We start from the raw sequence: 22,808 nt of genomic DNA on the forward strand, positions 1-22,808 counted from the left end.
AAAAGCAATATATCTTTTCTCATACCATCAATTTTACTCACATTGAAGACCAAAATCGCATATGTCCAACTATAACATTACATATTTTGAAAAAATAACTTTTCTGTGATATGTGGTGACAACATGTCGCTATGAAGACAAAATGGGAGTAAAATGCTAGGAAACACCAACACTTTTAGGAGGCTTTCGTCTCATGTCTGTCACTCTCCGATATGTGATCGGTACATGATCAACGCTCTAGACATGCCAGCAAAATGTGAGTTCAGCATCCCGATAAGTCATTTTGACATGTAGAAGATCAATTTTAAGCATTTTGAATAAATGATGGGTCAAAATTTAAATTTATCAAAAATATATATAATTAAATCATATATTTAGCCACTCCAAATTAATATATATAGACAACAACAACAACTAATTGTGAATTCTTAAAAGAAGAAGAAGAGAAGAAGAAGAAACTCATCATGAATCCGTTATAGAAGAAGAAAAGGGAAAAAGTCACCTATGATATTGTTATGTATATATGATAATTTATTATGGGCGGCGCTATTTCACCCTCTATATGACTAATCCACCCCATCCTTTAATAAAAAGACAAAAATACCCTAATCATTTAGTTACAATTTATGGCAGTGGCCCCATTCATTCTTTTATTTATTTATTAATATTTCTAAGGATCTAGTTGCCATAATTGAAATGCTACATTTCACATGTTTTACTTTTTTATATTGTGGGTACCCACACATGAAAAGACACTGTTTTTTTTTTTTTTTCAGATTGTGCTTCTATAGAAATAAGTTTTTTAAAAAAAATTCAAGGAAATATATATCAACTCCCTTAATTAACAGCAAAGAATTTGTCTCTTTTCATTACTATTGTCGAAATATTTCTACACATAGCATGTAGGACGTTATAAAAGTACCGAAAAATGCACTAAATGAAAATCGATGTGAAAAAGTTGTGCAAAATGAAGCATATTGCTATTTTTTTTGTAAACATTTATCGGATGGTGGTAATTTTTGTCCATCTAAAATGATGAGATCTCATTGGCATTTTTGAAAAAGAAATTCTTTTTTATGCAATATTTTGATTTAATTAAGTTGCATCGTTTAAATTTTTATATTGGCGAATGCAACAAATAATTTTTTTTTTGTTTCATCATATCATCCAATTATATCTATATTTGTATAAAAGACATCAAATAAGAAAAAGTATTACGGTGATATGCACCACAAAAGCGAAAGTTTATAAGCAAGTGATTGTTTTATAAAAAAGCATATGTCAAAATTTTTCTAAATAGTACATGATAATTGTTCATTTAATTTTCTTTTTTCTTTTTTTTGGTAAGGTAAGTGTGTATTGGACTTTTCAAAGGGCTAGGTACAAGAGAGAAAACCAGACACAAAAAACCAAGAACCATGGGTGACACCATGAGTGCCAGAGATGGTTCAAGGGTGAACTGGTTGCAAAATACATATGAACAAGAAGGCCGCATTAGCCCAAAGCAAGCAACAAAAATAAGAAAGGAGGAGGCTAAACATGTAGCCCAAACATAGGAGAAACCACGGAATAATGGAACAAAGTGTTGAGGTACAAAAGAGCTCAAGACACCTAGGAACATGATGCGATGGTGAATGATGTGTCGAGCATCAGCAAAAATGAGCCTCCAATAGTGGAAGGTGGGGTCGACCAGCAGGAAGATATGATGGTAGCTTGTAGCCCAAAAAACCAACATCAGCAGCACGAGATATCATCCAAGAATGGAGAGGAATGCAACAGCAATAAAGTCCAAAAGAGACAGCATTAGAGGAGAGCAGTGGCAAGGCCTTCGAATGATGTAGCATGAAGAATACACCGGTAGATCCAGCAGCATGTCGAATCCAAAGTTCCAGAGGAGCCCAGCATCGGTAGGAATGTAGTCCCCAGAAGCCGGGGACATGAACAGGGGTAGGAAGCACAGCAGGGGACAAAGCACCGGGCAACATAAACCAAACGCAAAAATATAGCATTGAGCACCAAAACCGCTGCAATAAGACTCCATCTAGTGGAAGCATTTAGCAGCAGCATCAATAGGGAATCCTGTAGAGTATCACGGCGTGAAATGAGGAGATCCAGAGCAGCATTAAGCATCGATTAGTATAACCCTCAAACTTTAACAGCCTCAAGCGGGAGGGATATGCGTCATTCTTGTACAGTAGAACCATAGAATCATGGCCTTCAGTAGAGAGGAAAGCATGAGATCGGTCGAGTAAGTCATAGCGACTCGGTAAATCCTTTGCATAGCCGTCAATTGGCCATGATCGGTTTGTGGAGAATCTCAGCGATCTTCATTTAATTTTCTTTCAACGTAGAAAAAATTAATTTTTTTTAAATTCTTCCTTTTGACACGGCTAATTCTAGGAAAAGTAAACTCTATTGGTAAAATGAAAACATAGTGCCTACAATCAACAAAACAAAAATATGTAAAACTCTTAATTGTGGCTATTAGATCCTACATAGAAATTGAATAACTAAAAAGGAAGGAAAGTAAATAAATTTCGGACTACTGCTTTAATTTGCAATAGAATGATTGAGGCTGATTTTGTCTTTTTGGTGAAAATGGGTGGATTTATTCATAAAGCGGGTGGAAATAGTGTCGCCCTTTATCATGTATATATAAAAATATATATTTAATATATAACATGTTGAAATTCTCTATTATTTGAGAAATGATGTGTCGTGTCGTGTCGTGTCGCATGTCACGTGTCGGTATCTGTGCTAGTACTAATTAGGTGAAAAGACATTTACAAACTCATATATTTTCGTCGATTGATAAAAAGATAAAATGAATATCATAATAAAATGATAGATTTTGAAATAACATAAATGAAAATTTGTCCATCAAATAATTGAAATAAAATAAATGACGTCTAGAAATGAAAACTCATGTTTTGGCCACAAAACTTGCTACGGAGAAAATACAACAAAAAAAGGGCAACGCTATTTCCACTCATTTTATAGCTAAATCCACTAATTTTCACCAAAAAGACAAAATTGCCATAAATCATTCGGTCACAATTTAAAGTGGTGGCCCAAACTTATTTACTTTACTCGGTTTTTTAGTATTTATATTTCTGTGTAGGGTCTAGTTGCCATAAGTATGATTTCACATGCTTTATATGTTTTTATCCTTGCAGGTATTAGTAATATCTACAAACTAATTTATATAAGTAATATCTATTTATTGTTAGATATTACTTATATAAATTAGTTTGTCGAAAAAGAGAAATTTTTAACAAATCTTATTCTATTCACCGTTGTCTAACAAATTTGTGGATTTATTGACAAGTAGAATCTAGAAAGTTTTTAACATAAGCACTTTTTTAATGCAATCACTTGTTTATAAATTTTCACATTTGTTGTGTGTATCACCATCAAACTTTTTCTTATAAGGTATCTTTCAAACACATATAAATGTAAGGGTTAATACCACGAAAAATCCTAAACTGGTACATCCGTGATAAATTTACCCCAAATGATTTTTTTGACCACCAAAAACCTCAAACCGATACATCCGTAACAAATTTATCTTAAACTAATTTTTTTGATCACGAAAAACTTCAAATTGGTATACCTATTACAAATTTACCATTCGTTAAATTGGATTTTTTTTTTTTGGTAAGGTAAGTATGGCGTTAAATTGGATTAATATCATGAAAAATCCGAAATTGATACATTTGTTACAAACAGAGGATAAAAACTCCAAATTGGTACACCCGTCGACCGTCACGTGTCACCCAACTCAACAATTTGACGGTTAGATTTAACGAAAACTAACGAAGGGTAAACTTATCACAAGTGCACCAGTTTAGGGTAAAGTTGTCACAAGTCACAAGTGTACCAGTTTATGATTTTTTATGGTTAAAAAATAGTTTGAAGTAAATTTGTCACAGGTGTACCAGTTTAGGGTTTTTCGTGATAGTAATCCTAAATATAATAGGACAATTGATGAAAAAAAATTCTATATGAAATTCCTAATGTAAAAGCATAGCCATATTCTTTAATGTGAAACTTTGAAAGTTGAAATTTAATTAAATCACATCATTCATACAATAAGAAATGTTTTTCCCAATGCCAATGAAATCTCGTCACTTTGAAATGACAAAAATTGATATCATCCATGAAGTGTTTTCAAAAATATATCAAGATAAGAAACGGTTTGATGGTGTTATGCATAAAAAAAAAAAGTAGAAGTTTATGAATATAAGATTGCATTAGAAGATTGTGTATGTTAATCTCTAGATTCTACTTGACAACGAACCCATAATTTTCAAAAAGGAATTATACTTGGAATTGTTCTTTTCGACAAAACTTACTTTATGTAAGTAAAATGTAAAGTACAAATAAAAAGCAATTCCTTTAATATACACGAGATAACCACATTAAACAAACACAAAATAAAAGAAAAGTTTAATTAAGATAACTAGATTTTAAATAAAAAAAAGAATAAACAAGAATGAAAGTAAATAAATTTGGGGATACCACTTTAAATTGTAATTGAATGATTGATGGTAATTTTGTCCTTTCAGTCAACAATGGGGTGTATTTAGTTATATAAGGGGTGGAAATAACGTGACAAAAAAAAAATTAGAAAAAGGGGGAAAGATTACCTGAAAAAAGTGAATCCTAGTCCTACTTAGGTAGCTATACATACATATAGAGATACGTTCGTGCGCACATAGACACTTACTTACAAAACCTCAAATCTACAGTCAACCATGTAGCACACATGCACACGAACAAATACGACATTCACATGTGATACAAAAGAAAATAACTTCATATTAGGGTCCGTTTGTTTCACGTAAAATAATGATTTGAAAGATAATTTATATTTAAATATTTTTAGTTCATTTATTTGTGTAAGCGATACTAGCGATTATTTATGGAAGATGTTTTTCAAATCATTCATTTTTCGCGAAATAAATGTAATTATATTGTAATTGTAAGTCAAAGAAAATAGAATTTGTAAACCTACTATAGCATTTCACAATATATCAGGGAATCTTTTTTTGTTCAAAGATTGATTTTCATATGGCAATTAAAATGGAGAAAATGCAATAATGTATTTAGATGGTATTTTAAATATTAATAAAGGATTAGTCACGTAAAAAAGATCGAAGTGAATAAAAGAAGTATCGACCTATAAGTCAAATGACAAATGAATGAATCACGAGGACACATCAAAGGAAGAATTATAGTTCTATGCTTTAAAATTGGCAATAATACGAAATAGTAAAAAAATTGAAAATTTCTTTGATTAGAGTGGAAGGAAAATTTTTTTAAAAAAAAGCCAAAAAGTGAAAAGTGAAATCATTGATTCGTTTAAGGTAAATAAAAGAATACGGAAAATAAAATAGAAAACAATACCGAATACGTAGAAATGCTCTGTTTGTTTATCGAAAAATAAATGATTTTAAAAATATTTTTTTTTTAAAATAATTGCTTGCATTGCTTACAGAAATGAATAAATTAATAAAAAAATTATTGTTTAGGAAAATACTTAGACATAAATTATTCTCAATAATAAAAATATTCTTCATCAACTAATTATTTCAAGCGACACAAGATATTATTTATAGGAATATATTTTGTCAAATCAATCATTTTTGCGAGATAAACACAATTATTTGTTCATGTTTAGTTTTTTGTCCAATATTTATCCAAAAAAGCATCCGATCAGCTCTTCCTGTTGATCAAAGACAAACCACTTTGATGCTCAGAACACTATACTATAGTTAGATTCAAATTCCTCTTAATTAAGCCGAGAGCCTCTGGTTACCTCCATTTCCTCTCTTCAATTAGACGGTTTTTTTTTTTTTTTCTTGCCGAGCTTCTCTGCATGCGAAAAAGTTTACTATGTGCGTTGCGAAAGCGGAAGCCAATGGACGGTGTAATCAATAACAAACTTGATAAGATGGAATAATCATCAAAGAAATCAACGAAAAACAAGGACGACACGAGATTATAATCCGAATCTCGTTACACGAGTCTATGAGTTAAGCTAGTCGCAAAGAACCCACTAGCCAATTCGATCCAACAAAAAAAAAAAAAATAGAGTTACAAACTCATAATCAATCGCTCAATCGATCATGTGTCTCACAATCCCCAGTACACAAATCCTCATAAGCTCTTGTGCTTTTCTACCAAGTTTTGCTGAGAAAACAATGAGATCGGCTACGATCACGTTGCAACTCAAATTAGGTTATAATAAGACTTCAAAAAACACATGCTTCCTTGCCACACCCGGGTGCCCAACATCGAACTGGCTTTCTGAAGCAGTTGCCCCGGTGCTCGGCCGACTCCCAGTAGAAACAAGCTACTAGGCTGATCTGGGTGAACACCCGCGCCTTTGGCTCGGGTTCCTAATCCCCTTTTTACCTCCAACCCTGATGTCCCCTAAGCACGAGTGCGACTTCACTCGGTTCTCCAAGCTCGATCCGACTTCGATTTGGCAAGAAATTTGAGCCTGAAAATCACACTATAGACACGCTGATTGCTGGCATGTAGTTGGACTTTTCCTTGTTATTCTAAGAACTTATATTATCACACGACACGAAAAAATAAATTTATCTTCCTAATTAAGAATTTTATTACTTGAAAGAATGATCTTCAAATTTTACCCGGAAAAGTGATTTTTTTTTTTTTTAAGGTAGGCCATCCGAAAGCGAAACTGGATTATGGGAATGCTTCGGAAGAAGCAGCACTACAAATATCTGCACCTCTTGCGGTCAATTCAAACGAACTTTTCTAGTTGATCAATCTTTTTGCTTCATTCACTTTTCCCATGGGAAAAGAAGGAAAGCCGCCACTTGGAAATTGGAATCGGTCAGCCCTCTTTGCACCAGAGTTTCAAGCTGCCTCTCATCTCATCTGTGATTTCCTCCTGTTCTTGGTCAAAAAGGACAAGAAACACAAAGCTAGTTCACCATGTCTGTAGTCGCATCCCCCTCCCTTCAAGGCATTCATTCCTTTTCCTATCCAGTCGGTGCCGACATGGACAATGCTGGATGGATTAAGAAATATAACTACACTCGTTTAGTCAAGCGACGCGACAGATTTCAATAGAGTATCGAAACAAGTGAGACCCGCGAATTAAATTTATTCTCTATCTTCAAACACGCACAGTAAATTGCCACGCCATTCGGCAAGTGAAATTGCGACATCTTCCTGACATTTGGTCCCTATGTGTTCATAGCATTCACACGAGCTATCCTCAAATTTACACCACATGCAAATGAACATTCATACTTTAGAGACAAAACCATGAGCTAACCAGTGTTATTCTGTGCAAAAGACAACCACGTGACTTTGCACAGGAAACAGAACCATTTCAAGGCATATAGGGCAAGAGCCAAAAAGCTTGGCTACATTGATCAGGGGTTTGACTCTAATAAATTTGGCCGATTCAGGGGTTTGACTCTAATAAATTTTAGTACAGACAAGATGGAAAACGTCTACTCCGATTGCATTCATTCCCTGGCAAATGCAGCTTGAAACACATTTCGACCGAAAAAAGACACAACAAAAAGACGGAACGGCAAAGATGATACAAACTTTTTCACATCTCCGAACTAGGCAAATCGAGGTTCTGCGCCTATATGGCCGCAAAGTACTCCTTGCTGAGCTTAGGGTCTGGCTTCATGGACTTCTCCCCAGGCTTCCACCCGGCTGGGCAAACCTCGTCGGGGTTATCCTGCACGTACTGCAAGGCCTGCAGCAACGAAAATCCACAATGGTGAGGATGATATATTTTCAGCCTATTATGTAAGAGTGACACTAACTAGCATATCGTAATAGAGCTGAACTTGGCAGGATGCAGGGCCACCATAATTAAGTTACCTGCAATGTCCTCAATGTTTCATCGACGCTTCGGCCGATGGCAAGATTATTGATGGTGGAATGCTGAATAATTCCTTCCTTGTCGATGATAAACAGTCCTCTCAATGCAATTCCCTATACAGTGAGAAGAACCTTGTCGGACATATATAATTCCACAAGTAGAACAATAATTAAGAATCTATTCAGATGAGATTTATCATCTATTCCGGAGCAGCATCAAGAAAATGACAGCAGTGTGGGGAAAAAAGATAGGGTGCATGTTTGGAAGTTATGAATTAATCAAGCACTCAATGCAAGGATATTTCTTGTCTAAATATAGAAATGGCAAGACTAGAACACACACTGCAGAAAGAAACATTTATTTAGTCCAGAGTTGAGACCGATTAACGATGCAAAGCAAAGCATGAAAACAGATGCCACTTGAGTATCCAAATTGATATCACAATACCTGATCGGGTATAAGTACACCATATGACTTTGAAATGGATTTGGTGACATCAGAGATAAGTGGATACTTGAGATCACCAAGACCCCCTGACTTTCTATCTGTTTGAATCCATGCAAGGTGGGAAAACTGCAGGGAGTACAAGATTCGATCATTAGCACAAAACAGTACCTTTGCCCTGACATCACCTGGATTTTAATCACTTCAGAAGCTGCCATAGCAAGAAGTTTCAGCCATTAACACAACTCACGACACGATATAAATGGTATCCAGTAGAAACCATCAAAATAGTAACAAAGCATCCAGATGCATCAAGACGGAAATTTTGCTGATCGGCATCACTTTTGCAGAGTGACAGCATTTCATAAATTATAATCATATTGACATCTCAGTCTCAGGGTAGAAGGAGACACAAAATATTATAATGGTTTTCAGGTAATTACAAGGGTATTTTCAACGGTTCAAAAGATTGCATATGACCACACCTACTTGTGCTACAAGTGAAAACTTCTACCAGCGCTCAGCAATTTGAGCAATACGGGAACTTCACCTTGTACCTTCATGTGCATGCCAGCCATTTAAAGATTCAACGTAGTTCGGAGAAAGAACTTACCACACTGTCAACAGAAACACCCAGTACTTCTGTGTTCAACTTTTCAAACTCCCCATGTCGGTCACTAAATGCAGTGATCTCTACAAGAAGAAGAGAAAAACCAAATTAATTGGTAAACATCATGTTACGGCCAAACAAACCAAAGTAAACTAAACTAAATATATTGCAGAGATTAAGAAGCACTTCTGTGCTTCAGCATCTAACCTGTTGGGCAGACAAAAGTGAAGTCCAATGGGTAGAAGAAAAGAATCACATACTTCTTCCCAATGTAATCTGACAGCTTAACCTGAAATGCAGAATACATATGCAAAATAAGAAGAAGAGCTTTCATGAGATGCTGCATAATTGATTCTCCAGGAATCAATCTGTTAAATGTCACAGTTGTGACCGTAAAAAACCAATAAGAATGCTTGAGGACTCCACAAAGTCTTGATTTGAGTAACCTACATTGATGAACTCCTGATCAAAGACAGCCTCTGCCTCAAAATTTGGTGCTGAATTTCCAACAAGGGGAAGCTCGCTCTGAACAAAGATGTGAGATCATATATTCAGTTTGATTGCAAATTGAAAGTAAATAGTGAAAACCAATGATATGGTCAGTAAGTATCAAAAAGTAAACAGGAGCACAATCAACTGTGAAGATTGGAAGTTCATTTCGAGTTTTGGAAATCTGATTCAGTCAATAACAAGGTTCATGGAAAAGCAATCACATGCGAATAAATTTAGGAGATTCTGGCAAACTCAACGAGTTCTACACTCAGCCTGTGAGCTCCAACTGAGATTTACAGGCAGGCAGACAGAAATGTGCTTCAAATGATCAAGAATACAGAACCATGGACCTCATCATTTCTGTAAAAGATAACCTTTGGCGCCATGGTAATGTCGGCACAAATTAGGAACTCTGGTAGGAATTGGCCGGGCCCAATTAGCCAACAATGTCCGCATTTGAAGCTTAACATGATTACTCAACTACGCTGTACAGGCTCACACTAGGACTCTACATCACAGCAGACCAGTTCAGCAGACAGAGACCCGAGTAGTGCGCAAATGGCATTAACCTCATCCCAAATAAGTCCGAAATGGTGATAAAATTACAACCCGAAAAGAACACACACACACAGCGCACAAGGCTGATCACACCATAAACCACTAACAACAAAGAAAACGTCAAACCATTTTTTTTCTCTCTCTGTCTTCCAAATGCTCTGATTTTAGAACGACAACCAGCAATTTACAGCAATCCCATAAAAACAATTCCCAGAAACTTCCATTTTGACAACCCAAGTGGACTCGATCACCCACAACAGTACAGTCGTAACTCTACCAGTTAGTTCACACAACCATCCACCACCAGGAGCCAAAAAAAAAAAATGAATTTAAGTCCTCGGAAAATACGTACGGAGGCCCTAACGGAGAAGCTGCGGCGCCTGGAATTGGAGGCGCGGGAGGGAGCGATCGATCTGGGGATGCGAGAAGAGAGGAAGGGGTTGGTGAGAGCGGGGATGGAGTTGGGGAAAGCGACGGTCCGGGACGAGGAGAGCATCACAGGGGACATGGACTTGTTGGGCAAGGAGGAGGAGGGGTTGGAGGAGATAAGGGCGGTCGAAGCAGCTAAGCAGGCCATCGTTCTTGCTGAGGGAGCGAGTGTGCGTGTCTCCCTCTGGCTCTGAGTCGAGTAGTGGGTGTGAAATCTAAGGTGGAGAAATGGTGGGGGACAGAGAGGGGGAGAAGATAAAGTGAAGAAGGGTTCTCTGGCCTGGGCTTTCTGGGTTGGTGAGGGTGGAGTGATCTTGCGAGACCGAGCGTTGCGGCTCCACGCTCTCGGGGCAGAAATCTAGGTAAAGTCTTCTCCTTTTTCGCGTCCTTGAGCCAGGCAATTAATTTCTGACTAGAAAAATTTATTTGATTAAAAAATTTTACTTTTGAAGTTATTTATAAAAAATTATTATCGATGGTCAAAAAAATTCCTAAAACTTCATTTTCAAACTTTTTAAATTTTTTAAAAGATAAATTTTATTTTTTAAAAATATTATTTACTTTTTAAAAATAAAAAAAAACATTACTTATTTTTTACTTTGGTGGTCGAGATCGTGAATCGATTTGGGGGGGGGCGACGGTGGGCTGTGGTAGGCGATGAGCGGCGGCGGTGGTGGCCGGCGGTGGTTGATAGCGGGCGGTAGTCAATAGCGGGCGGTAGTCGTCGGTTGGCAGCGGTGGTCACAGGCGGCGGTTAACGGTCGACGATAGTCAATGGTAGTTAGCAATAGGGGTTGTCCGGGGGCGGCGACGAGCAATGGTCGACGGTGGTCGCAAGTGGTGATGGGCGGTGGTTAATGGCGGGTGGCGGCAGAGGCGGGCGGGGTTGAGAAAAGGATGAGGGCGTAATGAAAAGAAGATAAGGCTAGAAGTACTTTTTGAGTTGAGAAGTAACTTTTTTTTAACTTCTCAAATTGGGGAAAAAATAACTTCATAAGTGAAAATTCACTTCGGAAGTAGAAATTTCTTTCAAAAGTAAACATTTTTACCAAATAAATTTCTGCTTCATAAGTTAAATTACCAAACGAATTTTTGCTCTAAAAATGCTTTTAGTGCAGAAATCCACTCCCATGGTTTTAGGGGCTTGGTCTTATTGGGCTTCTGGTCAGCCCAACTCTAGCTCGTTTGTCTCTACTTATTCCGGTGGCCCGTCGGCAGCCAAGCCCTTCACCGATTTTGAGGGGTTCTTTTTTTTTTCCTTGTATGATGGTTTTTTTAAATCAAGAAAGATAGCAAAAGTTCTTCTTCTTTTTTTTTTGGTTGAAATAGCAAAAGTCCTTTACAAAGTGTGATTTTTTTTAAAATACAATTTAAGCCAAAATTGCTTCTCAATGCACATTTTAATTATAAGTTGCACTACCTGCATTTTGAAAAGCCCGCTTAACCTAAAGTCCTTTATATTTTTCCAAGGACTTTCCTCGAAAGTCAAATCAAAAGTCGAACCAAATATACCCATTGCAGGGGAATCTTCACCAGCTTGTGCTGCTTTGCTTGTCCACTGCATATTCACGCGGAGAAATTTACCGACTACCAGTACCTTAGTGAGGCCACGGCAACGAGTCCGCCAACCTCGGGCCGTTCGGGTCGTGGACGGTGCTGAGCAGTTATGGCATAATGCTAACGTTTCGACCCTTCTACACGAAGGGTATATGCTTCATTTTCCTTAACTTTTCCACTTGTGAAGGGTACCGCTTTTGACACATTCCTTTTGGAAGGCCCATGGAAATTGGGCCGGCCCAATACCACCACCACCTCCTCCTCCTCCTCCTCCTCCTCCTCATTGGATTATCCCATCATTTCAAGGTGTCCCAGGAGGCAATCTGCACAATCTGGAAATTTGTTCATCCTCTTCTTATCCTCACAGCCAACCAGAAACAAAAGCCAGAAGTGTCGAAGCTCGCTCTGTCGCTCCTCATTCCTCCTCCCAAGCCATGTAGCATCATGCAAGACGCACTCCCTCTCCATTTCAATCCACCCCATCACTTCCCTTTCCCTCCCCATGATTTCCCCTCGCCGTCTCTCCACCCATCAACAATCCTCCGCCTCCCCGCCGCCGTCTCCTCCAAGTCCTCCTCCTCGTCAGCCGCCGCCGCCGCCGCCACCATCTCCCTCCCTCCCAAACCCCCCAAGACCAACGTAATCCCGTCCCCTCCTCCTCCTCCTCCTCCTCCTCCCCCACTCCCCTCCCACGCCGAATTCGAGGAGAAGATGCTCTTCCTCGACTCCCTCGGCATCGACTTCTTCTCCCTCATCGGCCGCCACCCCGCGGTCGCCGCCGCCCCTCTCCCCGACCTCAAGTCCACCGTCCACTTCCTCTCCTCCATGGGCTTCACCGCCGCCGAGCTCCGCCGCATCGTGGGCATGTGCCCCGAGGTCCTCACCTCCCGGGTCTCCGACGTCCTCCCCGTCCTCACCTTCCTCCTCCGCGAGGCGAAAGTGGACTGCTCCGACCTCCGGAGGATCGTCAACCGGCGGCCGCGGCTGCTTGTCTGCAGCGTCAAGCACCGGCTCCGCCCCACCCTCTATTTCCTCCAGAGCATTGGCATCGCCGAGGTAAACAAGTACACTTCTCTGCTATCCTGCAGCGTCGAGGATAAGTTTGTCCCGAGGATTGAGTACTTGAAAAATGTCGGGTTCTCGCATCGGGACGCGATCGTGATGTTTAGGCGGTTCCCGCAGTTGTTCTGTTACAGTATAAAGGAGAATTTGGAGCCTAAGTTCAATTACTTCGTGATGGAGATGGGCAGGAACTTGAAGGAGTTGAAGGAGTTCCCGCATTATTTCTCGTTTAGCTTAGAGAATAGGATCAAGCCTCGGCACCGATGCTGTGTCGAGAAGGGGGTTTGTTTCCCTCTCCCGACATTGTTAAAGACCAGCGAAGAACAGTTTCAAAAAAGGCTGGACATTTGTTGTAACTCATCGATGCCCCTGTCCTCATCTCCCTTGTGGTGTACAGATTGTGAAATTTGATTGAATATACAGAGGACATTGCGAATCTTGCAGCCGAAATTTCCTTCAAATCATGTTGCCGTGATTCTGTTTTGGTTCAACATGCTGAGAAAAATCGAAGAGCTGAATTGATTTGCTTTAGGGTGTGCTAATAATGACGGCATTCTTGAAATGTGAGTAGCGCATGCATTTGAGCTGGGTGTATAAAGGTGCTTGCTGTTTTGTTATGTTTGCGTATCTTCATTTTCATAGTGATTTCTAAGTTAGGAGTTGATTGGTTCTGACTCTGGTGACTGAGAGAAACTGAATGAAAGTGGCAGAGGCTTTCCTGCGGCCCAACATGTGAATGGTAAATGGTGCTTAGTCACTGAGCTCAGAACATGTGTCATTCGACTTTAAAGCCTGTTTTGAACTGTTGATTATGGATGGAAATTGTCTCAGTGACTAGCTATAGCCATTAGCCATGAGAGATTTTTCACGAGAGAGTGACAAAAGTCAAAGTTTACATGTTTTGGTGGCGTCTTTATTCGCCATGTAATGATCAGCTAGTACTCCCCCATCTTTGGCAGGGTTCTTGGAGTTTGTTCTCTGATCTTAATTCACATCCAAGTAGCTGCTGAAGTTCTATGCTTGATTGATTGGCATCTTATTCAAGTCAGAAACATCTTAGCAATTCTTGTAATTGAACTGATCGTCAGTCTATTGGAACTCGTTATTTAGGATAAATCTGAATTATTTCATGCCAAAGTCTCTCTCCCTCTTCCCGTTGAGCCTATTTGTGGGCTGGAGGAAGTAGTAAGTACAGTACAGACAACTTAGAGTCAATCTTTCACCGTAGTGCCATTTGATTTTGTGCACATTTATTAATTGGCCTTCCAGCATTACTCGTACAGTAGTTGTTCTTTAAAGGTACAGCTTTGTCAGATCATTTCTGTTGAGAAGTATGTGATTATTCCGCATTGTTCCCAGTCGTTTGTCTTTTTATTCTTGCTTATGGTCATTACAGAAATTTTTAGTTCAGGTGTCATTTTTCTGAAAGAACCTGAAATTGGTTTAGCAAATAGCTACGGCTTTAATTCTCCTGGTTTACACAATAGGAACTTTATTGCTCTATAGTATTTGCTCTTGAAATTATTTATATGCTGAAGTGCTTAGACTATCTGATCTCGTTTTGGAGGAGAAATGTATGATTTCTCTGGTGGATACGATTAAAAAGGATGTGATGATGCCTCACGTTAGTGTAGATCTTTTTTGCAGTATGGCAATCTTGAATTCATGTCCCAGTTTGTGTATTGAGTCACCATTTTATGTATAATAAAGGGTATGGGCTCAACTTCAAGCTTGAAGTTTACGGTTGAAAATATAAGTTGAGCAAACTAGGTTGCTTCAAGTAGCCCAGAATGTCTCATTGATCTAATCCCAAGTCTGTAAAAGCTATCTTGGCGACTAAAACTTCAAACTGTAGTATTTTCACTTGATACAAGCATTGAAATATTCTTTTATCTCACACTAATGAAGGAACAACATCCAAGAGTTTTACACTATGGAACACAAGAAAAAGGTGTTTCAGATTGTGGTTTTTTTACAGTGATTTGTATTCTTCAATGGTGTGGCTCTGAGCGCCTAAGATGAAGGTGAGGCAAGTGGAGCTTGCTGCCGCGATGAGATCCCGGTTCTTCTGGCATGTTGTCGTCGATAACGTGCATGTACTCTGTTCTGTCGTCGAGCTGCACTTGAACAGTATTTGATCTGGGTGCCTCGTATGCGTTCTTCTTGGTCTTCCCTGGCCTGTAGAAAGTGGGGGTGTCATTTGGCGGCGGCGGCGGCGGGTTCCTGTTATTCTTCTGCAAAAAGGTTTTGAGTTTAAGACATGTTAGGCAATCTGGATCAAGTGTAGCACACAACAGGCCATCAAGAATGCAGTTAGCGGTCATCGCTGTGATCTTAATCTTGCTCTTGTAGCTGCATAACTTATCCAGAGGAGATTCGAAACTGTGGCACATTTAAGAGGAATATGAATGCATTCTTGTTGTTTTGTTTATGATTAATTTGTTGATGCCATTGCACCAAATCTAATACTGGCATGATTCATGGACAGTTAAAGCTTTAAGAGCAGACAACAGGAAAAGGAGGAAGAGTAAGGAAAAATCTTTACCTTGGTGATGGATTGTGTTTTTTTGCTGGACTGGCTAGACATGTACTCAAGGACTTGGAAGAGTGACTTCTGACCCAAATCTGTACAGTTCTGCCAATAGAAGATGGCCAAATCCCAGGCTCTTGCTCGCCACTCCGTCAACTTCGTCTCAAAGTCCGTCTCATGGTCCGTCACGAATGGGCGCAGCAGCCTGTCGTAGATGTAGCCGCTTCCCTGGAAAAATAGTTTGCCATGTAAATTACAAACCCCATGCCGGATTGCAAACAAGACCTCGTCAATTTCCGTTCAGTTTGATTACCTTAGTCTTCGGATACCACAAGTAGATGATAAATGCCAGCTTGAGCTCGCCGTACATCGGCACCCTAAGGGATTAATCACATAGACAATTAAGGAACAGAATCGTTGCATCCTAGAACAGAGAGAATTCAAAGCAATCGCAGAATTTGCTTACCAGGAGACTACCGCATCGGCGATTCTCTCCAATATCGTCAGAATCGCCATAATTATCCTGCGTACGCCGCAAAACACGATCAACAGTCGACTAAAACCGAATTGACGTTTGAAAGTCTAGTTAGCTACACCCCCTAACCCCAATAGCAGAAAATTGTTTAGACAGGCCGTGTACGATTATCATACAGAGAAATAACTCCAACAGATCTAAAGCCTGTATTAGCAACAAAAGTAATAGGTAGGTTGAGCTAATTGACTATAGATGGCCAAACAAAGGGAAAGGGGAAACACGGAAGTAGGATTGCCAAAAATTAGGCCGTCGTCGACCGAATTCGAAAGAAAAGAAACTGACTTCCTTAATAGGATCAAGATGATCCAATCCGATCCAATCCGCCATAGCCACATCACGTGGAGCACAAAGAGGAGTTTTGTGGGATTTACCAGTATTGACACCAGAAGCGGAGTTCGTCGTTGTGGGCTCTGCTTTTCTCCATCGTCTTGAAGCACTGAAATGCTGGGTAAGCGTACCCGAGAATCATCCTGCCGACCCCAACAGAACGGATTCAGAGAGAGTGATTGAATTTGCAATCTTCGCATCAAAGGCTGTGATCTCTCCACATAAGAGAAAAAGATAACTGGGCATTCGAAAAGAAGAATTCACGACTTACAGGAGGGATCTCGTGATGAAATCTTCCACCATCTTCTTCGGTCAGAACAGAGACCCTTCCGTCGAAATCTTTTTCTTTATCGCTACTGTCAAAAGGAAGTCAAGAAAGATTCTCATTTTCGTGTCACCATTGCTTTGTACAGAGCGAATGGAATTCCCGAGAAACACCGATCTCCGCCTCCGTCAAGAACTACGCTAAACTTGCCTAGAGAGCAGAGTACGCGAACAAGGAAGAAACAATTACCAGATACTCCAATTTCTTCCGCTTCTACAAAAGAGGAGAAGGAAGAAGTCGCACGGCAGATTCAAGCGGGGGGGTTGTGTTCAAGAACTTGTTTTCGCTTTGCTTGCAAAAAAAGAAGCCGACTTGACGACGACGATGATGATGAAGAGTCGGATTGGGGTGCCTCCGGACGCAAACAGAGTTTGAGGCTTTGAAGGAAGAACCTCTCTTCTATACGGAAGAGATTGGAAATGCAGAGGAGGAGAATGTGGACCGAGTCACGGAAACTGAGGAGGAGCTCGTCAACCGGGGGGGGATGGTTTGTTTATTCTGCAGGAAGACTAGTCTTTTGCTCAACTTCATTGACATCTATATCTCTATATATATAAACAGAGAGAGGGAGAGAGAGTCAAGACACTGAATAAAGGGCCAAAAAAATGGAAGGAGGGGTCGAGCTTTCTTGGCAAGGACGCTTCGGTTATAGTTCAACACGCAATTCAACGAGTAGAGAGAGAGAGAAAAGGCATTTCTTGGGATACTTGCTTTTCCAACAGGGGAAGAGGAAGAAGAAGAAGACAGAGCCGAGAGCAGTTGGGCGGTTTCGGTCCAAGCAGGGGCATTCTCGTCACTTCGCCATGATGCCATTTGCCTGCGTGCTTCAACCTGTGTCTTAGGAACAAAGGAACAAAAAAAAGTCTGTGTCTGACCATAATGACGAACTATGCTTAGGCTCCTTATGAAAAGCAAACGACATTAATTACAGACTATGCCGTATTATCACCACCTTTGTTGTGTAGGTCGTGTATCATTTTGCCATTATGCATACGCGTCTTCTAATTTCTCATGCATACATATAGGTTGGTGGAGAGAGAAAGAGGGAGAATTCTTCACTCGATTCGTACCGGGCCGTCACGTGACACAAATTCAACGATCTCAAAATGAATTCACGAGATTCGATGGACCCATGGATATAATACCCCTCCTCCCTTTACTACGCCGGTCGGGCACACTCTCAAGCCTCAATTCAAAACGTATGACTAGAACATGCAGAGGTAGTAAACTTGCTTGCTGACTCCTAAATTAAGGGAAATGTAAAAAAAGATTAGAGAAATTATAAATAAAAAAAAAAAAGGTCTTCAACCTATTACAATTATGTTGATTCAGTCCTATACATTTTTAATTTTTGTCAATTGAGTTCTTGAGGCCAATTTTGGCCTAAAATCTCTAATGGGAATGCCGTTTTTCCTACGTGACATAGTTGGCGCTACATTGATGAATTTTAATAACATTTTAAATTTTCTTATAATTCTTTTTCTTTTTTCTTTTTCTTTTTTTACTTCTCTTTTTTCCTATGACTTAGGGTTGGTGAGCACGTTTGTACCACGTAGAATGACCGACGTTCACGTTAGTGATTTCTGCCAAAAATTATCCGGGATGACTCAATTAACAAAACTTGAAAAAGTTTATCACTAAATTGGAAAAAAAGGTTCAAATTGGCATAATTACAATAGATTTAAGACTTTTTTGGTAATTCGAAAGAATATTAAAATATTATCGACATTTTTCAATTGTGTCAATTCGGTGAATTTTTTTTTTTGACGATTTGCCAATATAATTCATCCGGCCAACTTTAGCCGTAAATCGTCGACATAGACGTCATCCATCCTATGTGGCACGACGAGCATTGACATGAAGAAATTCTATAATTTTTTAATATCTTCATGAACTTTTTAGTATTTTTCTTTTCTCTTTGCTTTGCTTTTCTTTCTTTGTTTTTTGTTACAACTTTGGGAAAAGCGAGGTTACCGGCCATTCTATCTAATCGCCTACCACAGGCAAGGGTGTCGGGCCCTCATCCAAATTTAAGTGAGGGATCAAGGTAAGGGCGTCGGAGCCCTCGCCCGGATCCGGGCAAGGGCTCGATGCCATAGCTTATAGCCGATGAGGACCGCAACGCCCTCATCCAAACTAGGTGAGGGTTGCTAGCATCACTTGAGGCCGGCAATAGCCGGCTTTCGACTTTGTCGGCCCACAGTTGGGAAAAAAACAATCTTATCACGTGTTAATGTTCATTTTATCATGCATCGCGCACAAGGTAGAGTACAACCTTTTCGCTTGAAGTCGCAGTCTAGGAATTGAGGTTAGGAACTAAATTTAAGTCTCGGCTCTTGATCAATTGATCCTATCAGGGGCAATATAGTTTATAATTGGCAGTTGATATCAATGGACAATGTAAACATACATGTCCAATTCTACTTTTCAACCAGGTAATATAGTTTATAATTGGCAGTTGATATCAATGGACAATGTAAAGATGTCCAATTCGACTTTGAAAACTACGTGATAATCATTGGCATTAAGTTAATCACATGATTGGCATAGTTAATTGAGAGAAAAAAATTCGTCCAAAAAAAGAAATTGAGAGAAATTGCCCGGGTCCTGCGCAGGCAATGCGGCAATTGCTTTGCCTTGTGGTTTTTTTTTTTTTTTCTTTTTAATCTTTATTTTAATTGCCTTTTTTTTTTCACTTTCTTTTTGGAGACTTTTAGCTTTGGGTTGGAGTGGGACCCGCGAAAGTGACAATTTAATTATTAAAGTACAATGAGGGCATTATAGTCAATTTAACAAGCTGTTACCTTAACGTGCCTTCACGGACAAGAAAGACATGCGTATGCCGTGACTCGATACGTCATTTTGGGGACACCGACTTTTAATTTTCGTGCGAGCATTTGGGCGGCGGCTGGGAAACTTCATGGGTTTGGTTTGGTTGGAGTTGTTTTTTTTTTTTTTCCCTCTTTCTTTTTGGTTCTATGTATTTGTCTTTTACTTTTTCTCGTATGTCCTCGAGAGAAAATTAATTGTCTAAGTAATAGCTAGGAGGCTTCAAATTGCCTAAATTTCGATAAATTAATATTACGTCATCATTGAATTTTCTCTTTCAAAAGATCGTTACTATGAGCTTATCTAGTTGTATGATCCTCTTGTCCAGGCGCGCAAGGGGCCCACCCTGCCTAGGTCGGGGCTTCGGTCATACATCAATCGGGGTTGGGTGTGTGAGAATTTAAGACGAGAATGAAGGTTCGAGCGACACCCATCTTTTCTTAGTCCAAAAGAAAGAATCTTCCATGAGTTTTACACAAGGATAACATGATTTAGAGAGGAGTTGTTTGACTGCCGCGAGACAATTTGACTCATCTCATTCCTCTCGTTATATGTTTTCACGATCTTGCAAATTAGTTTATCAGATTTACCCAAACTCCGGTCGGCGTATTTAATTAACGGTATGACAGGAATTAGAACATTAGGGTCGCTCGAATAGGTTGGATGATTGTTAAGTGGTCAACGAGGTCATCCTCTTACTTTTCACGGTTCTTTTTTTATTGCCTTGGTACAATTTGTTTGCAGCATTGCATCTACGACCATGGGAATTGGTCAGATCTATAGAAGCTTCCTCCTGTCTCGAATTGACCAATAATAAATCACATCTTTGACACATGCGTTCAATAGGGGGAACAATAAAAAGAACATTTGACAAAAGGAAAACGAGAGGGAGAAGAAAGATGGGAAAGTTAGAAACTAATCACAGCGGATTACATGCCGCATAGTCATTAACTTATTGCAATTTAGCAGGGTAATACCAATATATATATATACACACACACACTCTTGCTCAATATTCAATTTGGTTTTGAAGTTTGATTTTTAATATAAGTTTTGGTTCCCATACCCTTGGGTTGAATCAATTTAGTCATTCTACTCAATTTGGTTTTATTAAGATGCACATGTGAGTTGTCTTAAAATGTCCCACATCGGAGAATTGATGTGATGTAAATCACATATATCTCAATTGGCTCATAACGTACCAGCTCAAGTTTTTTAGTGAATGTAGATCTAACTAGATATATTGATCGACTTGGATTTGGGTTCTCTCTTGACGATTTCCCCGGATGAAAGTATCGGGCTCCCGCCACCCGTTCCCAATGGGGTTCTTGGGCCAACGTTTGCTACCACCACGGCTCCCTTCCTTTCCCGCCTCCCCCTCTCTCTCCCCATTTTTTTTTTCCATTTCTAAAATTTAGCTGATGGGGCTCAATCGAGTTATTTTTACCATGACTAAATTGACGATAACTACTAATTTGCTCACATTAAAAGATTTCGAGGGCTAAATGAAACTAAAGCTCGACAATTCCCCCAATGATAGCAGCGTCGCGGGTCAACATCTCTGGCTATAAACCGAACATGATGGAGTGGTTAAGTTAGGCCAACAATTTGATCAACAAATCGCCAATTGATTGTTACCTAACCGATAGAAATATATATTTCGTACGGGGTTTTTATTTTCCCGTAAACTAATTCGCATCGGAAAGTTCCTCCAGAGTTCGTTCGAACAAAATACGAGGCGATTGAGAAAAGCTGACCCTGTGGTCATCGGTCAACCATGAGACGAACAAAAAGATGAATTTAAGAAAGACCAATTCAAAGATCGACATTAATGACGTCACCGAACAAGTCACGACACCGAAATTGATAAATTTAGGTTGTTGGGTTTCAGGTTCAACCACTCGATTCCATATAATGGATCGATGTGACGTTTTTTTTTTGGTCGGAAAGATGATATTGCATTACTGATAATTTGAGTTTCGTACAATAAGGCCCAAAAGAGGGGCATCAGCACAAATTAAGTCCCAAAGGATTTGAGGTGGGGAAGTAACCCAGTTTGTCGGAAGAAGATTTGAGCGGCTCATCTTGGCGATCCAGTCGGCGGCCCTATTAGCCTCTCTCTTGCAGTGGCCCACTGAAATATTTGGGTAGTGGGCTAGTATCTGTTGGGCTTGGCTTATAATTGCTGCAACTTCCCAGTAGACTTTGTCCTTCTCGTTGACCGCACGAACCAGATTTAGCGAGTCAGATTCTACAGCCGCACGAAGCTTCTGGTCTTTTATCTCTCTCCTCGCAGCAAGCATCTTCAACCCCGCAAGCAAGGCAAGAGCTTCGGCTTCCAGAGCTGAACAAGAGTGGATCGTCCCCTTAAAGCCGTCAAGAACCGCTCCGCTTGAGTCGCGCAAGAGACCTGCAATCGCACCTCTCGGATCTGCACCTCCCATTGACGCATCAACATTCAATTTCAGATCTTGATTTACCGGAGCCACCCAGTAGAGAGGTAATCGGGGGCATTCCTGTGAAAAGCTACGATCTTTGGGATTCCATTTGCTATAGCTTGCGAGTATCGTCTCCGCTTCCTCAATTAAATTATCTGCGCAGGGCTTCTCTCCCCGAAACACTACACCATTCCTTGATTTCCAGATACACCAGAGGATGACTGCCGTTAAGTCAAAAGGGGCTGAGCCGTTGCGGTCTTCAGTTTTGGCTTGGAGCCATGCGTCCATACGGTGGTACAGTGGGAAGCTCCTCTTTGCGCCTAGCTTCGCCCAGATCTGCTCAGTCCATGGGCAAGATAGGAACATGTGTTCCGTGGTTTCTGCGTCTTGGTTGCATATTGGGCATAGCGGGTGGGGGATTATATTTCTCCTGAATAGGTTATCTCTTGTAGGCAGGGCATTCTGGGCAGAATTCCATAGAAAAATCCGAACTTTGGGAGGAATATTGGCTTTCCAGATTACATTCCAGAGTTTGCTCGTTGGTTGGAAAGACGAGGAGGCTAAATCCGTATTCTGTTTCGAAACACTTTCTCTTATAGAATTATAGGCGCTCTTCACGGAGTACTCTCCAGTTGCATTCCCAGTCCAGTTAAGTTTGTCCTCGTGAGGTGGTATGTTTAGAGGTATGGCAAGGACTTCCATTGCGATATCTTGGTCGAACAAGAGTTCTACTTTCTGGACGTCCCATTCAGCTCTCTCCTGTAGGATTAACTCTGAAACTCTTATAGGA

The 22,808-nt window shown here is 39.9% G+C and overlaps 3 protein-coding genes across 7 annotated transcripts; 1 reads left to right on the top strand and 2 right to left on the bottom strand.

Moving 5' to 3' along the window:
* Window positions 1-7,382: 7,382 nt before the first annotated feature.
* Window positions 7,383-10,732, bottom strand: LOC115741928 (2-Cys peroxiredoxin BAS1, chloroplastic). Its single transcript, XM_030675965.2, has 7 exons — window positions 10,339-10,732; window positions 9,387-9,461; window positions 9,144-9,225; window positions 8,940-9,019; window positions 8,330-8,455; window positions 7,882-7,995; window positions 7,383-7,753 (listed from the first exon to the last, which is right to left on the bottom strand). The coding sequence occupies exons 1-7, from the start codon at window positions 10,561-10,563 to the stop codon at window positions 7,637-7,639; spliced, it is 819 nt and encodes a 272-aa protein (XP_030531825.1). The 5' UTR covers window positions 10,564-10,732; the 3' UTR covers window positions 7,383-7,636.
* Window positions 10,733-12,194: 1,462 nt separating this feature from the next.
* On the top strand, window positions 12,195-14,653 carry LOC115741872. The gene is made up of 3 exons (XM_030675888.2): window positions 12,195-13,028; window positions 13,725-13,806; window positions 14,101-14,653. The coding sequence occupies exons 1-3, from the start codon at window positions 12,195-12,197 to the stop codon at window positions 14,142-14,144; spliced, it is 960 nt and encodes a 319-aa protein (XP_030531748.2). The 3' UTR covers window positions 14,145-14,653.
* Window positions 14,654-14,778: 125 nt separating this feature from the next.
* Window positions 14,779-17,393, bottom strand: LOC115741903 (putative HVA22-like protein g). Of its 5 annotated transcripts, none has more exons than XM_030675924.2 (7): window positions 17,029-17,393; window positions 16,698-16,782; window positions 16,471-16,569; window positions 16,031-16,087; window positions 15,878-15,941; window positions 15,580-15,792; window positions 14,779-15,268 (listed from the first exon to the last, which is right to left on the bottom strand). In XM_030675924.2, the coding sequence occupies exons 2-7, from the start codon at window positions 16,727-16,729 to the stop codon at window positions 15,026-15,028; spliced, it is 708 nt and encodes a 235-aa protein (XP_030531784.1). In that variant the 5' UTR covers window positions 16,730-16,782; window positions 17,029-17,393; the 3' UTR covers window positions 14,779-15,025. The 5 variants fall into 5 exon arrangements, with proteins under 5 accessions (XP_030531784.1, XP_030531783.1, XP_048138744.1 ...); XM_030675923.2 differs by having other exon boundaries at window positions 16,698-16,901; XM_048282787.1 differs by having other exon boundaries at window positions 16,698-16,779; window positions 16,941-17,393.
* Window positions 17,394-22,808: the final 5,415 nt, after the last annotated feature.

This window comes from Rhodamnia argentea, chromosome 7, assembly GCF_020921035.1.
Source record: "Rhodamnia argentea isolate NSW1041297 chromosome 7, ASM2092103v1, whole genome shotgun sequence".
Taxonomy (NCBI): Eukaryota; Viridiplantae; Streptophyta; class Magnoliopsida; order Myrtales; family Myrtaceae; genus Rhodamnia; species Rhodamnia argentea.

Excerpts from the sequence above, each read along its gene's own strand:
- LOC115741872 (XM_030675888.2), top strand. The coding sequence starts at position 12,195 with ATGGAAATTGGGCCGGCCCAATACCACCACCACCTCCTCCTCCTCCTC. Across the intron at positions 13,029-13,724 it reads AGAGCATTGGCATCGCCGAG|AAACTGAATGAAAGTGGCAG; the intron begins GTAAACAAGTAC and ends GGTGACTGAGAG. Across the intron at positions 13,807-14,100 it reads AGTCACTGAGCTCAGAACAT|TTGTAATTGAACTGATCGTC; the intron begins GTGTCATTCGAC and ends TCTTAGCAATTC.
- LOC115741903 (XM_030675924.2), bottom strand. The coding sequence starts at position 16,729 with ATGGTGGAAGATTTCATCACGAGATCCCTCCT. Across the intron at positions 16,088-16,470 it reads CGCTTCTGGTGTCAATACTG|GATAATTATGGCGATTCTGA; the intron begins GTAAATCCCACA and ends CGGCGTACGCAG. Across the intron at positions 15,942-16,030 it reads GCCGATGCGGTAGTCTCCTG|GGTGCCGATGTACGGCGAGC; the intron begins GTAAGCAAATTC and ends TTAATCCCTTAG.
- LOC115741928 (XM_030675965.2), bottom strand. The coding sequence starts at position 10,563 with ATGGCCTGCTTAGCTGCTTCGACCGCCCTTATCTCCTCCAACCCCTCC. Across the intron at positions 8,456-8,939 it reads GTGTTTCTGTTGACAGTGTG|TTTTCCCACCTTGCATGGAT; the intron begins GTAAGTTCTTTC and ends TACTCCCTGCAG. Across the intron at positions 7,996-8,329 it reads GTGTACTTATACCCGATCAG|GGAATTGCATTGAGAGGACT; the intron begins GTATTGTGATAT and ends CTCACTGTATAG.